Source organism: Mercenaria mercenaria, chromosome 17 (assembly GCF_021730395.1).
Source record: "Mercenaria mercenaria strain notata chromosome 17, MADL_Memer_1, whole genome shotgun sequence".
NCBI classification, from domain to species: Eukaryota; Metazoa; Mollusca; class Bivalvia; order Venerida; family Veneridae; genus Mercenaria; species Mercenaria mercenaria.
Window position 1 is genome coordinate 27,463,134 of NC_069377.1, and position 13,157 is coordinate 27,476,290.

A 13,157-nucleotide genomic window follows, 5' to 3' on the forward strand; every position below is an offset into this window, starting at 1 on the left:
AATTTTGCACCAAAAATCTTCACTCATTTTCTTCCAAAGCACTGTGGAGATAGGGTTCAGCGTAGCTTTCATGCTCGCAAGTTTACCTACAGATATATCTTTTCAACTTTTATCATATATTTTTTGTGTCCTTGCATTTTGAAAGCTGTTTCGAGGATTCTGATTTTTCACATGAATTTCTAATTTCAATTTGCGGAAGAACCTTAATAACACAATGCTTGATCTCTGCTCTAAACTATAAACCTGTGTAATAAATGTTCTCATGAATTTAACGTGCAGATTAACGGACTTGTGTTTATATAACATCGATGGTAAAGCATACATTGTGGTAATTAAGGGCGATTTCAACATTATGAAAATAAATTCAAATGACTTACAGCAATGTCCACATGTCCAAAACTACTGACAGACGACTGTGTCTGATTCTTTCAAAACTTCTCGAGCCTACCCTAACTCTTTCTTCAGCTCTTTGGATCTTTATGTCGTCATCGAAAACGCTAGCAACCTTCCTCTTTCCTGTCGTATACTGCAGCTCACTCTGTGAATATTCTCTAAAATCCCACTTCTCATGTTTCTATTCATAGAATTATTCATCGAAGAAGTCATTCAGGTCCCATAACGAATCCTTGTTTGTATTTTCTGAATCGTTCATATTGAATTACAGACTGTTTGCTGCCAATCATAAACCTCGAGTGGTGAAAACAATATCAGTTCACACTTATATACACCGAAATATTTCACGAAATTCACGTGACAAAGAGCGCCCAAATATACTAGCATAAACTTCAGACCAAACTAGTACTGGGATAAACTACCAAGAAAAGTAATTTCGAAACGCGAATAATTTTATACATTTTTGTCAACCTATCATATCCCGTTTTGGGATAGATTATCAGTCAACTATTATACAAGTGATTTGAAGAAATAGTATATATATGACATCTTTCGTACGTTTAAGCAGGGTAATAGTGTCAATTTGTTTTTATTTTTTACATTTAAAACTGAATATGATTATATATATTTTTGGAAAATATGACGATGTTTATTTTTTTCAGATCCTGTAAAACTGATTTATTAGACTTTTCATTTTTTTTTTCAGTGACATCGTCGAAACGTTTTAAAAACGTTTTATAATGTTCTATCAAGGTGCATATATTTCAAGTTATGCAAAAATATACTTTATTTTAACAAAACAATTACCGTAAATGAACCAAATATGTAGCTATATTCTGATGTTCTGACCTCATAACAGATAAAAAAAATTCCCTATCCTCTGGGGAATACAAACCATTTGTTTTATCATACCTGCCTAACTTGAGGAAGAACATCAGACACATGTATCAATATGTATCAACTTCTTCAAGTACTTTTTCTGTTTACCTGCTTGTAATGCGGCATGTAAAGTCACATGAGTACCTTTTATTTTACAACAGTTGCCAGTAAAATTGGGAAGGGCGTCATTTTTTTGTCCTAAACGACCCAAGTTTCTTGCAACACACTGATCTTAGATTGAAGAACGACTGCTCATGCCATTACACAGCACCATTCTGCTGCCACTCGGGATGGACTACTACACAAGGTTGCAGTACATTTTCACTTTGTTATGCAACTGTTGAAAATGAGGCTCTGACAACACCAGACACCTTAAATCAAGCAAATTATTTTCACTGTTAGAATCTGATTAATGAAGACCATTAACCACTGTTGAAGAAGATATTGCCAAATTTTCGTCCCAGAAAACTAAAGCAAAAGACATTACAATTATAATAACGATTTATATGCCAGGAAGTTCAACAGTGTACCATATCTCGGCATTCTGGTGCTGAACCTGTCAAACTCCCTTGGGTCATACTGCAACAATCACTGTTACAACAGGAGATTCCCGAAGCCTTGCGCGAACATTTTTATTACCACTAGTATTTCTGTTGAACTGGTTTCTAATGCTGATCCCTACTTCATAGTCGGCCAATCAATAGGCGGCCAGCACTCGCGGCATTGTCATGCTCAAACGTCTCAGTACCTACAACGATCCCGTAACCATGGCTGTATTACAGCGGCATACAACTCCAAGGGAATGGTGGGTGGGGGTGTACAGGGGCACGGGATTGTAACCAGTTTTATGATATTTGGCAGACCTAAACAAGATTCCATCCCATTATCTCAAGGCAAACAAAAACATAACATATATGCCCATATACATTTTCCAAATGAAGAACAAGTCACAGCATACTTTCGTATCAGTCTTTTTTGAACCTCACAAACAATCGGTTTATTTTTTATTTTTTTTTTATTTTTTTTTTTTAATACAATCGTTTGCTTGAACTGGTATTGCAGTGATGTTCACTCGTTGTCAGTGCGTGCTCGGTGATCTTAGGAAGAATGTTAGCATTTTTATTTTAAGCAACACGAATTTTCGTTGTATTGGGAGCTCAGGCAATATTTCATCTTGATGTTCCGTAGGGGTGAAAGTGAGCTGTGTGTAAATGAGTTTCACATGGAGGTCCTCGAGAGACTTGGTGTGGATCTTGATGTGATCAAATTTCATCATCAATAGACATCTAACTTTGTGGACATCCCACTTGAGACGATTCTGTTACGAAGTCGCTATAATTTCGGAACGATGTACTAGTATTTTGACAAAATATTAGGTAAAAAGTTGGGAGTTTCGATGAATACGCCAGTTTTACCACAAGAAAGGATATAGCCCCATCTGGGTGATCCCCAACTGCAAGGGGCGTGAGCTATTCTGTGTGTTCAGCATACAGCATTCTGACAGGCTTGCAATAGCAAGGTGATATTGACCGTCGTGAACATTCATGAAAATGCTCACGGGGAGTAGGAGATAAGAATGTAAAGCAAAACCGTTTGACCTTCTGCTGTGACCATATCAGGTGGCGCCAGTGGAATGAAGATACTGCATATTGGTGCGGCGAGTATTTGGCCTAAATCAATATAACCAGGGGCATTGTTTTGATGAGGCAAATATTCGATCCATATTTCATGAAAAATATTTAAAAAGGAATAAGCCACGAAAATTGTGTGTTCTTATAAAGCATATTTTAAAGATTTGTAACATGGCATATACTAAAGGTAAGCAACTTTGAATATATTAACGATTTACTATATACTTTGCATATATATTAAAGGTTTGCAACTTTGAACTCTAGTAACAAAAGGACAGTTGCGGTTATCTTTCCTTCTCAAACAAATAACTTCCGTTACTCCTAACAAATCAAATAAACACAGAATATTTATGGTTTAATTCTATTATAGAATGGAAGAGATATCAAACTTCAATTAAGGTAAGTGTACATAAATAAACTTACTTTTAAGAACAACGAAATTGTAAATGTATATTTGGAACATTAATACCATAACGTAAAACGATATACTGTTTTATTCAAGGATTTATTGATATTGAAGTACTTGTTTTTCATGTATAATTTTACCAATATATCCCGATATTTATTACATGTACATCCATTCTGTCTGAATTTATTTTGTTTGTTCTATATTGTAGCCCGTGTTTACAAAATCCATTTCTGTTTACCTGTGTACTTTTGAGCCAATTAAATAATGCGAGTGTTTGATTATTTTTGTTTCGCATCAGACGAAAAAAAAAAGACACAGAAAAGGCACAGACAAGTTTTAGGCCCATCCTTACTCCAAGACCAAGTGACCTAGACGTTCTGTGGGTACCGTGAAGAGTGCACCAAATAGGCCTTCTAGTGAAAGACGTGCTACAAGTAAGAGAAAACGTGCAAATTAAAAAAAAAAAAACACACTTCATTTAGACTGCTCAAAGATGCCTAAATCTAAACAATCCAGCTCTTCTTCAGTGAAACAGGACCTAAAAGAGTACTGCAAACATCATAAGGTAGAGGTAATCCAGTATTTCTGCAGAGATCATAATGTTCTTGCGTGTAGTTCATGCGTAGCTTCAGATCACAGAACATGCAAGAATGATTACATTCCGGAAGCGTCTAGAAATTACGAGAACAGCCAGGAATACAAGAGCACCCTTCACATATTGAAGACGATTGATGAAAATTGTACGAGAATTGCGCTAAAAACGGAAGAGAACAAAATGAGAATTGTACAAAATCAAACCACTATCAGAGCTGAAATTAAAAAGCTTTGTCAAGAAGTCAGGGTCTTAATAGACAAATGGGAAAAAGATCTTGATAGGCAAGCTGCTGATCTTCTAGATAAAGAGAGAACTAAAAATGATTCTGCCGTTGATGAGTGTTATAAGATATCGTCTCAAATCAAAGCAATAAATGAGGACTTGAAACCATTGCAAGAATCACACAAAAATAATGAACTGTTCATTCGGGTTAAGAAATCTGAAATGGACCTCCAAACATACACAGCAGCAGTGCGGAAAATGGCAGAAAGCAATATCATATGTGATGTCCAATTTAAACCTAATGCTTCCATTCGAAACATGTTAAAGATCGAAAAAAGTCTTGGAGAGCTTGTCTGCACACAGATCGAAGAAAGTCTGCCAGAAGTTATCGAAGAGGAGAAGAAAGACAGCAAAAGAAAGGGAGGTTTATATGACAGCTTAACTGCAACCTTTTCTGGAAAAATAGATATAAAGATGGCCACGGATAAGAAGGCATACAATGTCACTGGAATAGCTGTAATTGTAACAGATCAACTTGCTGTTGCCGATTTTATAAACAACAAAATTAAAATTGTAGACACAAAGCAACAAAAGGTTGTAGGTAATGCAAAACTGTCATCAGGACCATGGGATGTGGCGCTTCTGCCAGGAGACCAGCTAGCAGTTACACTTCCGGATGAACACAAGATACATGTACTGTCAACAACTGGTGGACTGTCTCAGATTAGACAAATGAAAGTTGGTGGTTACTGCTATGGCCTGGCTTATAGCGATGAGAAATTGGTAGTTACGCTCCATACATTTCCCGCAAAAGTTCAAGTTCTTACCATGGAAGGAGAAGTGCTCAGAACCATTAAATTTGATGAGGCAGGGAAAAGTCTTTTTGTATTTCCATGGTATGTTACTTTAAGTAAGACCAATAAACAAGTCTATATTTCTGATGCTGACAAGAAAGATGTAAAATGCCTGGACATGGAGGGAGAGGTAAAATCTGTTTACAAAGATTCTAAACTGTCTTGTACGTATGGGCTTGTTGCACTAGAAGATGGCACTATAATGGTTTGTAGCTATAACAGTAATACAATACATTTAGTGTCATCCGACTTCAACAAGGGCAGAATTATGATACAGAATAAAGACGGAATACAGGACCCACGTTGTTTGGCTGTTGATTGGGAACAAAGGAAACTGTATGTGGGCTGTTACCAGAACGTGAACTTGCAGGTTTATGATTTAAAATGAAAATTTAGACAATTCCAAGCAAGTACGGATCTCGCATCAATTTTTTTCCTGAAGGTAGTGACATTATAATTAAATTTTGTATATTGACACGACACTGTGTCAAATGTTGATGATTTGCTGGTTTCATGTAAAATACTTCTATGTTGTACATAACTAAAGAAAGAATACTGAATTCGGAATGTGATTAATATTTTTATGATGATTTACTGCCTGTCTATAAAATGTTTCTATGTTGAACGTGGCTAAAGAATATATATTAAAATGACAATGTGATAAATATTTATGATCATTTGCCAATTTCATGTAAAATGTTTTCTGTTGTATGTGGTTTAAAGAAAGGAAGATGTGTATATTAAAATCGGGTTGTGATTAATATTTATGATGATTTATTGCTTGTATATAAAATGTTTCTCAGTTGTTTGTTTGTTTTGGGTTTAACGCCATTTTTCAACAGTATTTCAGTCATTTAACGGCGGGCAGCTAACCTAACCAATGTTCCTGGATTCTGTACCAGTACAAACCTGTTCTCCGCAAGTAACTGCCAACTTCCCCACATGAATTATCAGAGGTGGAGGACGAATGATTTCAGACACAATGTCTTTTATCAAATCGTCTCGGAGAACATACGGAACTCGCAACCCCGCGATCTGCAGATCAACGCTCTCCCTACTGAGCAAAGCGGGCGGGCGTTTCTCTGTTGTAGTATTTGGCTTAAGAAAATATAATGAATAACAAATATCTGATGAGTTTAAAGACAATTGCTTCATTGTTTTAAAGGGTAAAGGAAGTATCATGAAATGAGAACATAACAAATATTAATAAGGATAGTGATTCACTAGCTGTATGTAAAATATTTCTTTGCTTTGTATGGCTATTAAAAGAGAGTATGCGACATATGATAATGATGGTTTCCCAGTTTCATATAAAATGATGTGTTATACCATATGACTAAAGGAAGTACATGTATACTGAAATTATGATGTGGTTAATGATTATGATGATTTGCCAGTTTCATGTAAAGGAAACTCTATGTTGTATATGGCTAGGTATCCTGAAATGACATTGTAGTTTACACTAAGTTTCATGTGACATGTTTCTGTTTGTTTGTTTCTTTTTTTTTCTGCAATAATCGGAATATTTTGTATTAAACATACGTGTACTGCTAGTGAGATGTTAAATTTGATATGAATTGTAAAATCACGTTTTTTATGAAAATTTAGTATAGACGATCCAACTTGCTCGCCATGAGACCATCAAGCTCAAATAAAGTAAAAAGCTTGTTATACCCTAACTGACTTTAAGGTAGTTCTGCACGTTCAGATGGCATTTTTTTCTATAATGTAGAATTTGATTAAACTCCGATTTTTCAAAACTTCGGAATATATTTAGAAAAATGATAGGGTCATGTGCTTGATTTTTTTGCTAGACTGATTTACAACATTCGGACCTTATGGAAAAATCAAAAACATTTTCGGGAATAGTTATTTATTTGGGTTTTATGGCGCACCAACACAGTATAGGTTATATGGCGCCAAACAGTTTCTGGACAAGAATTTTTTCCACAATGTAGATTTTAATGAAAATTCTCACAGTTGTAAATAAACATATGGCCTATAATGTGGAGACAAAAATGTATAAGTCTGTTTGCTTATTTTTGAGACATTTGACCATTATCCAAGTTAACCGCACATTTCACGCTAATTTTAAGACATTATTTTGAATTTTACAACATGTCAGATATTCTAATATCATACTTTAACTTCAGATAGCAACAATGCTGTTGTTATAAGTATACTCATAGATTGCCATTTATTCATAAAAATTATTTATTACCGTATGTCGAAACCAGGCCTTATTCTACATTTACCGGATGATTTTACACCATTACTTCTGGTTAATCAAACGTGCAGAACTACCTTAAGGCAGTGAACCAGTAATGGAAATTGGCAAATTACTTATTCTCCATATGAGCTGTGCTATGGGAAAACCAACATAGTGGCTTTGCGACCAGCACGGATGCTGTTCGCTAACAGTTTCTTTTATTGCTATAGCCTTTGAAAGCGAACAGCATGGATCCTCAAGACTGCACAGATGCGCAGGCTGGTCTGGATCCATGCTGGTAGCAAAGCCACTATGTTGGTTTTCTCATGGCATGGCTCATATGCTATTTCAGCAAGGAAAGTAATGTGAGCGTTGTACTACTTTACATCTGAAGAATGCTGAATTACCAAAGAATAATATGCGATCACACGTCATTACTGGACCATTATCGTAAGACAAAAGTACCAGTTTCTTATCAAATATGATATTTCGAAAACAAGAGGGCCATGATGACCCTATATCGCTCACAAGAGTTGATCTGGCCTACTGACCTAGTTTTTGACCCTACATGACCCAGTTTCAAAACTGACCTAGATATCATCAAGACAAATTCTGACCAAGTTTCATAAAGATTGGGTCACAACTGTAGCCTCGGAGTGTTAACAAGTTTTTCATTTGACTTGACCAGGTGACCTAGTTTTTGACCCCATATGACCCAGATTCGAACTTAACCTAGAGGTCATCAAGACAAACATTCTGACCAATTCTCATGATTTTCAAACTAAAACAGTGGACTCCTAGTTTTAACAAGATTTTCCTTTGATTTGGCCTACTCACCTAGTTCTTGACCCAGTTTCAATCTTGAACTAGAGATCATCTATACAAACATTCTGACTGTTTCATAAAGTTTCTCTAGAGTGTTAACAAGATTTTCCTTTCATCTGGCCTACTGACCTAGTTCTTGACCCTATATGACCCAAACTTGACCTAGAAATCATCTATACAAATACAAGTTTCATAAAGACTGGTTTACAACTTAGGACTAGTGTTAACAAGTTTTTCCTCTGGTTTAACCAGGAGACCTAGTTTATCACCCCACATACCCAATTCGAACTTGACCTAGAGGTCATCAAGACAAACATTCTGCCCAATTTTCAAACTTAAACTGTGGACTATATAGAGTGTTAACAAGATTTTCCTTTGATCTGGCCTACTGACCTAGTTTTTGACCCAACATGAACCAGTTTTAAACTTGATGTAGAGATCATGTATACAAACATTCTGACTAAGTTTCATAAAGACTGGTTTACAACTGTGGCCTATAGTGCGTTTACAAGCTTTTCCTTTGATTTGAACGGGTGACCTAGTTTATCACCCCACATGACCAAGATTCAATCTTAATCTAGAGGTCATCAAAACAAACATTCTGACAAATTCTCATGAGTTTAAAACTTAAACTGTGGACTCCATAGAGTGTTAACAAGATTTTCCTTTGATCTAGCCTACTGACCTAGTTTTGACCCCACATTACCACGTTTCAAAACTGACCTAGATATCATCAAGACAAACATTCCGACTAAGTTTCATAAAGATCGGGTCACAATGTGGCCTCTATAGAGTGTCAATAAGGCAAATGTTGACGGACGACGGATGTTGGACAATGACAGGTCACAACGGCTCACCTTGAGCACTCCCTACTCTGGTGAGCTAAAAAATATTAACGATGCACAAGGAATGCTGTTAATGCTTTATTTATCTCCTTAATTATACAACAATAACATAAAGGTTTTTCACAGTGACAGAAAGGTTGTGTATTTCAATACGTGTACACTAAGTAAAGTAAATCCTTATGATGAATAATAGGTGTCTACTAAAAATTGTTTGACAAATTTAACAGAGTCGCTCCATACAGGAAAATCTACATGTTCAAAACTTCTAACTTTAGATTTACGAGCACAACTGAACGTATTTGTCTACATTTACTGAATACAGTAAAATCAGTTACTTTCAAAGGCAAGAGATTTGTGGTTTTGGCCAAACCAGCTATTTTTAGGGGGCTTAAATTCGTTGACGTAAGAAGATTAAAATATAACATATTCTCATATAAGAATTTGTTTGATGGGCTTTTATTTCATGGTCAAACACTACCACAAAATCCACAATAATTAGTCTCTCACAAAATTTTTCATTTTAGAGTAACTGAATTTTGAAACATTAGCTGCTTACTGATATAAATAACGAAACCATACGATTAACGCTTAGCCTGCTGGTGGTGAATATTTCTACCTTTGCGACCAGTGCAGACCAAGATCAGCCTGCACATCCGTGCAGTCTGATCATGGTCTGCACTGTTCGCTGTTCAGACAGTAAATTTTCAGCTAACACCTCTTCGAATAATAAGTGGTACTGCCCAAACTGAATGATGGACCAGTCCATTATAGAAATTTCGCAGGCTAAGGGTTAAAGAACTCCTGAAAATTTGAAACTACAACCTTCCTATTATCACTGACTACATGACAAAGTCATCATCACTGTCAGAGTCAATCAAAACTGCTCTACTTGTCAAGGCAGACAACTCTGTTGCTATGGAACCACCATTTTTTACTGCTGAACTCATCTCTCCATGACTAACATGAGTTTAATAATGCTCAGAGTCACCTCCCTTCGAAGATTCCTTTGCACATGATTTAAATTTCTTCGTAGTCAGTTTACCATCTCCGCCACCAAAGTCAAGGTCATCAGAATCACTATCGCTACTGATAACAATTCTCCTCTTTTTTACTTCCTTTACACTCTTTGCTTTTCCTAACTTTGTTTTTTCTTTAACTTTATCGCTACCATTTTCACCTTCACTTTCAGGAGCTGCATGTTTGTGTTTAGTGAACACAGAATTTTCTCTGTTAATAACCACTAGTTTTGGTTTCTCCTGTGAAACTTTTGCATCCTTGACTTTGACACTAGATGACTGACTAGATTCTTGTCCTTTGACATTTGAAACAGAGGAAGGAGGACCCTCAGAATTTCTATTTCCTTTCATATCTAAAAAGACTTTCTGTGTTCCATTTCTGATCAGACCAGCCTTTGGACCTAAAAATAGACAAATCAAGAACTGCACATGGGTTATTTCTGAAATTAAGATTACAGTTAATTGACTTAAACAGCCAATTTGCTAACTTTCCAAATTGCTATTTTGTTCTAATTTCAACCTGTCTTAGACAGCTACCTGCCTTAAACAGCCACAATGTCACTCTCCTGGCTGGCTGCTCAACACAGGTTTGTCTTATCAAATATTTACAAATTAACAGGTAAACTTCTGACATCTTCAAAAATTTTTGTCCACAGGTATATGTACACTTCATTTCGAAATATCTGTGAAGAAGTTTGAACAATTCCATTTAATAATGCAAGTTTGCGAATCAAGGTTTTTTTGTGATGTACAGACAGGACATGGATTAAATCAATACCCATGCCCCATTTACTGTAAAATCATCTAATTTTGTGGGCACAAAATTTCGTTGTTTTGGTTAAAACAGCAATTTCGTGGGGATATGAATTAGTGGATTTCAACTTTTGAACATAAACTGAAAGGGAATTTTACCTTTTTGTTCGGATTAAATTTCAAGGATTGACCCAACCACAAAATCCACGAAAATTAATCCCCATTTCACAGTATATTAACCAAAAACTATTCCTTAGATCTACATGTATGTATTTTTGTCATATCTGCAAAAATCATAATTTCGTCTATGATTCTTTGATTTCTAAATTGGACTATTTGGCCATTTTGTTCGATTAATTCATCACTTACCCAGATTAATCTTTAATCTGCAGTCAGCAAGTGATTCTGCCTTTGCGACCAGTGCAGACCAAGATTAGCCCGCACTTCCATGCAGGCTGATCATGGTCTGCATTGTATGCTATTCAGTCAGTAAATTTTCATTGAACACTTCTTCATATAGTAAATGGTACTGCCCAAATTTGAATAATGGACCAGTTCATTGTAGAAATATCAGGGTAAAGGTTAAATGATTTCTTTTATCTCAATCATTTTGAAGCAAAAGAAGACCTATTTATACCTGGTACCATATAGCTAATTGTGGAGTATGGCGTGAAGTGAAAATCTTCTCTGATGTATTGTTTCATCAACATGTAGGCAAGAATACGCTCCAACTTCTCACGTTCTGTCCCCGTATCTGTTCCCTGTAAAACATGAAATGAATTTGGAGACCAGCAATTCATCATTTCAAAATTGTGCTTACAGATAACCAACTAGATGCTCCAGTTTTGGGATTTATCTCAAACTCAACTTCACACCCTTAGAACAAGGTTTTTCCAAGCAAAATGTCTGGGAGAATAAGAACAATGTACTATAAACAAAGGTTTTTTAAAGATACAGTTAGACATCCATATAAAACTGGAACAAATATAGCACACAAACCTTAACTCTGTTAACTGATGGACCTTTCCCCTGCCAGGCATCAAGGAGTTTTGTAGCAGTCAGTTTATTCTCCAATGGTGCAGCATTATCCAGTATCTTCAGTACATTTACACAATATGCTGTTAAATCTTTCTTTTCAACTTGGTCTACAATATATCACAGAAACTGTATACATGCATGAACACTATTCATAAACCTTCCTACTATGCAGAAAGAGTTACATTATTTTAATACAGTACTTAAGAAATAATAAGTTCCCAAGTGTGGTTTATCGTTGAATAACCCAAGTTTTGAGTTCTTATGCGTAAGAATATATCACGAAGGCTGTAGGCCTGAGTGATATATTGTTTCGCATAAAAACGAAAAACTCGGGTTATTCTACGATAAATCACACTTGGGAACTTATTATTTCGATTCTAACATGACATACTAGTATCAACAATGTTAGAAAAAGTGGTAACTACTTTTTACGACCGTGCTACACACCTGGATCGGATGACGTCATTGCAACCCAGTGGTTTATTGCAGAATGACCCGAGAAAGATTTTGCTCCCCATGTATGTAGGTTATTCGCTGGTCGTGTTAGAATAATTATTAATGGACAGGCTGTTGAAGGAAACTTTTTGGATGCACAAATTAGGTACTGGTACTGAATATCCACAGGGCCTCAATTCAAAGCCTATGTATAATATACAGTAACTCACCCGACATTATTGTATTAATTTCTCCAAGTAATAATTTGAGCTGTTTCATGCTTTATGTTACAAGCATTTCAGTTATTTCTGGTACTTTTATATTGTTTGCTTTCACGGCAGTCCTTATCAGTAGTATTATTGAATCTTATTGATCATGACTTGCTGTCGTAGACACATTTTTGTGCACACTATTTAACTATTGATCTGTTTTCAATTTTTCAATTACAGTTTAATTATATTATTATGATTTTTTTTTCATATACAGTCGAGTCCACTTAATACGAACTCGCTTGATACGAATTTTCGGATAAAACGAACAAAGTTTGGATTCCCCGGCTGAGTCCTTCTATTTCCTTTGTAAAATTATTTCGGTAATAGCGAACTCGCTTCGTACGAATAATCGGTAGATACGAACACATTTTGAAAGTCCCAATTAGCTTAAATGTTATAATTTTCCATCTTTTAATACGAATTGATTTTAGAAGTCGCCGGCCATTTCGCCCTTGTTACGCTTGACTATTTAATAGTTTGAATTGTACAGTGCTGATATTTAATTGAAGTAAAGATAATAGTATTGTCAACATTGTGCGGCGTGGTTATTAGACAATTGAGAAGGTAGTTCACACTTATTCAAAAACAAATACTCGGTCCTTTGTGTATCATGTCAATATAAAACAATTCAATTAATTGGCAGGTAAAGATTTAAAGAGGTGTAAATAATTTTAAACACATTATTGACCTTCTATTGTCGATACAGGTAGGTCGTGTCTTACAAAAGATTATGTAGTACAAGCTTCATAATAGAAATAATTTTGTCGGTGGATATGATTTG

At 35.6% G+C, this 13,157-nt stretch overlaps 2 protein-coding genes across 2 annotated transcripts in view; one reads left to right on the top strand and one right to left on the bottom strand.

Annotated features, from left to right (window-relative positions):
* Nucleotides 1–3,190: 3,190 nt before the first annotated feature.
* On the top strand, nt 3,191–6,536 carry LOC128550374 (uncharacterized). The gene is made up of 2 exons (XM_053529322.1): nt 3,191–3,302; nt 3,611–6,536. The coding sequence occupies exon 2, from the start codon at nt 3,806–3,808 to the stop codon at nt 5,369–5,371; it is 1,566 nt and encodes a 521-aa protein (XP_053385297.1). The 5' UTR covers nt 3,191–3,302; nt 3,611–3,805; the 3' UTR covers nt 5,372–6,536.
* Nucleotides 6,537–8,927: 2,391 nt separating this feature from the next.
* Nucleotides 8,928–13,157, bottom strand: part of LOC128550375 (ATP-dependent DNA helicase Q1-like) — a 36,977-nt gene continuing 32,747 nt past the window's right edge. Inside the window, exons 11-13 of the mRNA XM_053529323.1 lie at nt 11,631–11,776; nt 11,269–11,392; nt 8,928–10,279 (exon numbers count right to left, since the gene is read on the bottom strand). Coding sequence (XP_053385298.1) covers nt 9,831–10,279; nt 11,269–11,392; nt 11,631–11,776 — 719 coding nt within the window. The 3' untranslated portion in view covers nt 8,928–9,830. The remainder of the gene's footprint in view (nt 10,280–11,268; nt 11,393–11,630; nt 11,777–13,157) is intronic.

Bases quoted from the DNA above. Each gene is read 5' to 3' on its own strand.
- LOC128550374 (XM_053529322.1), top strand. From the start codon at position 3,806: ATGCCTAAATCTAAACAATCCAGCTCTTCTTCAGTGAAACAGGACCTA.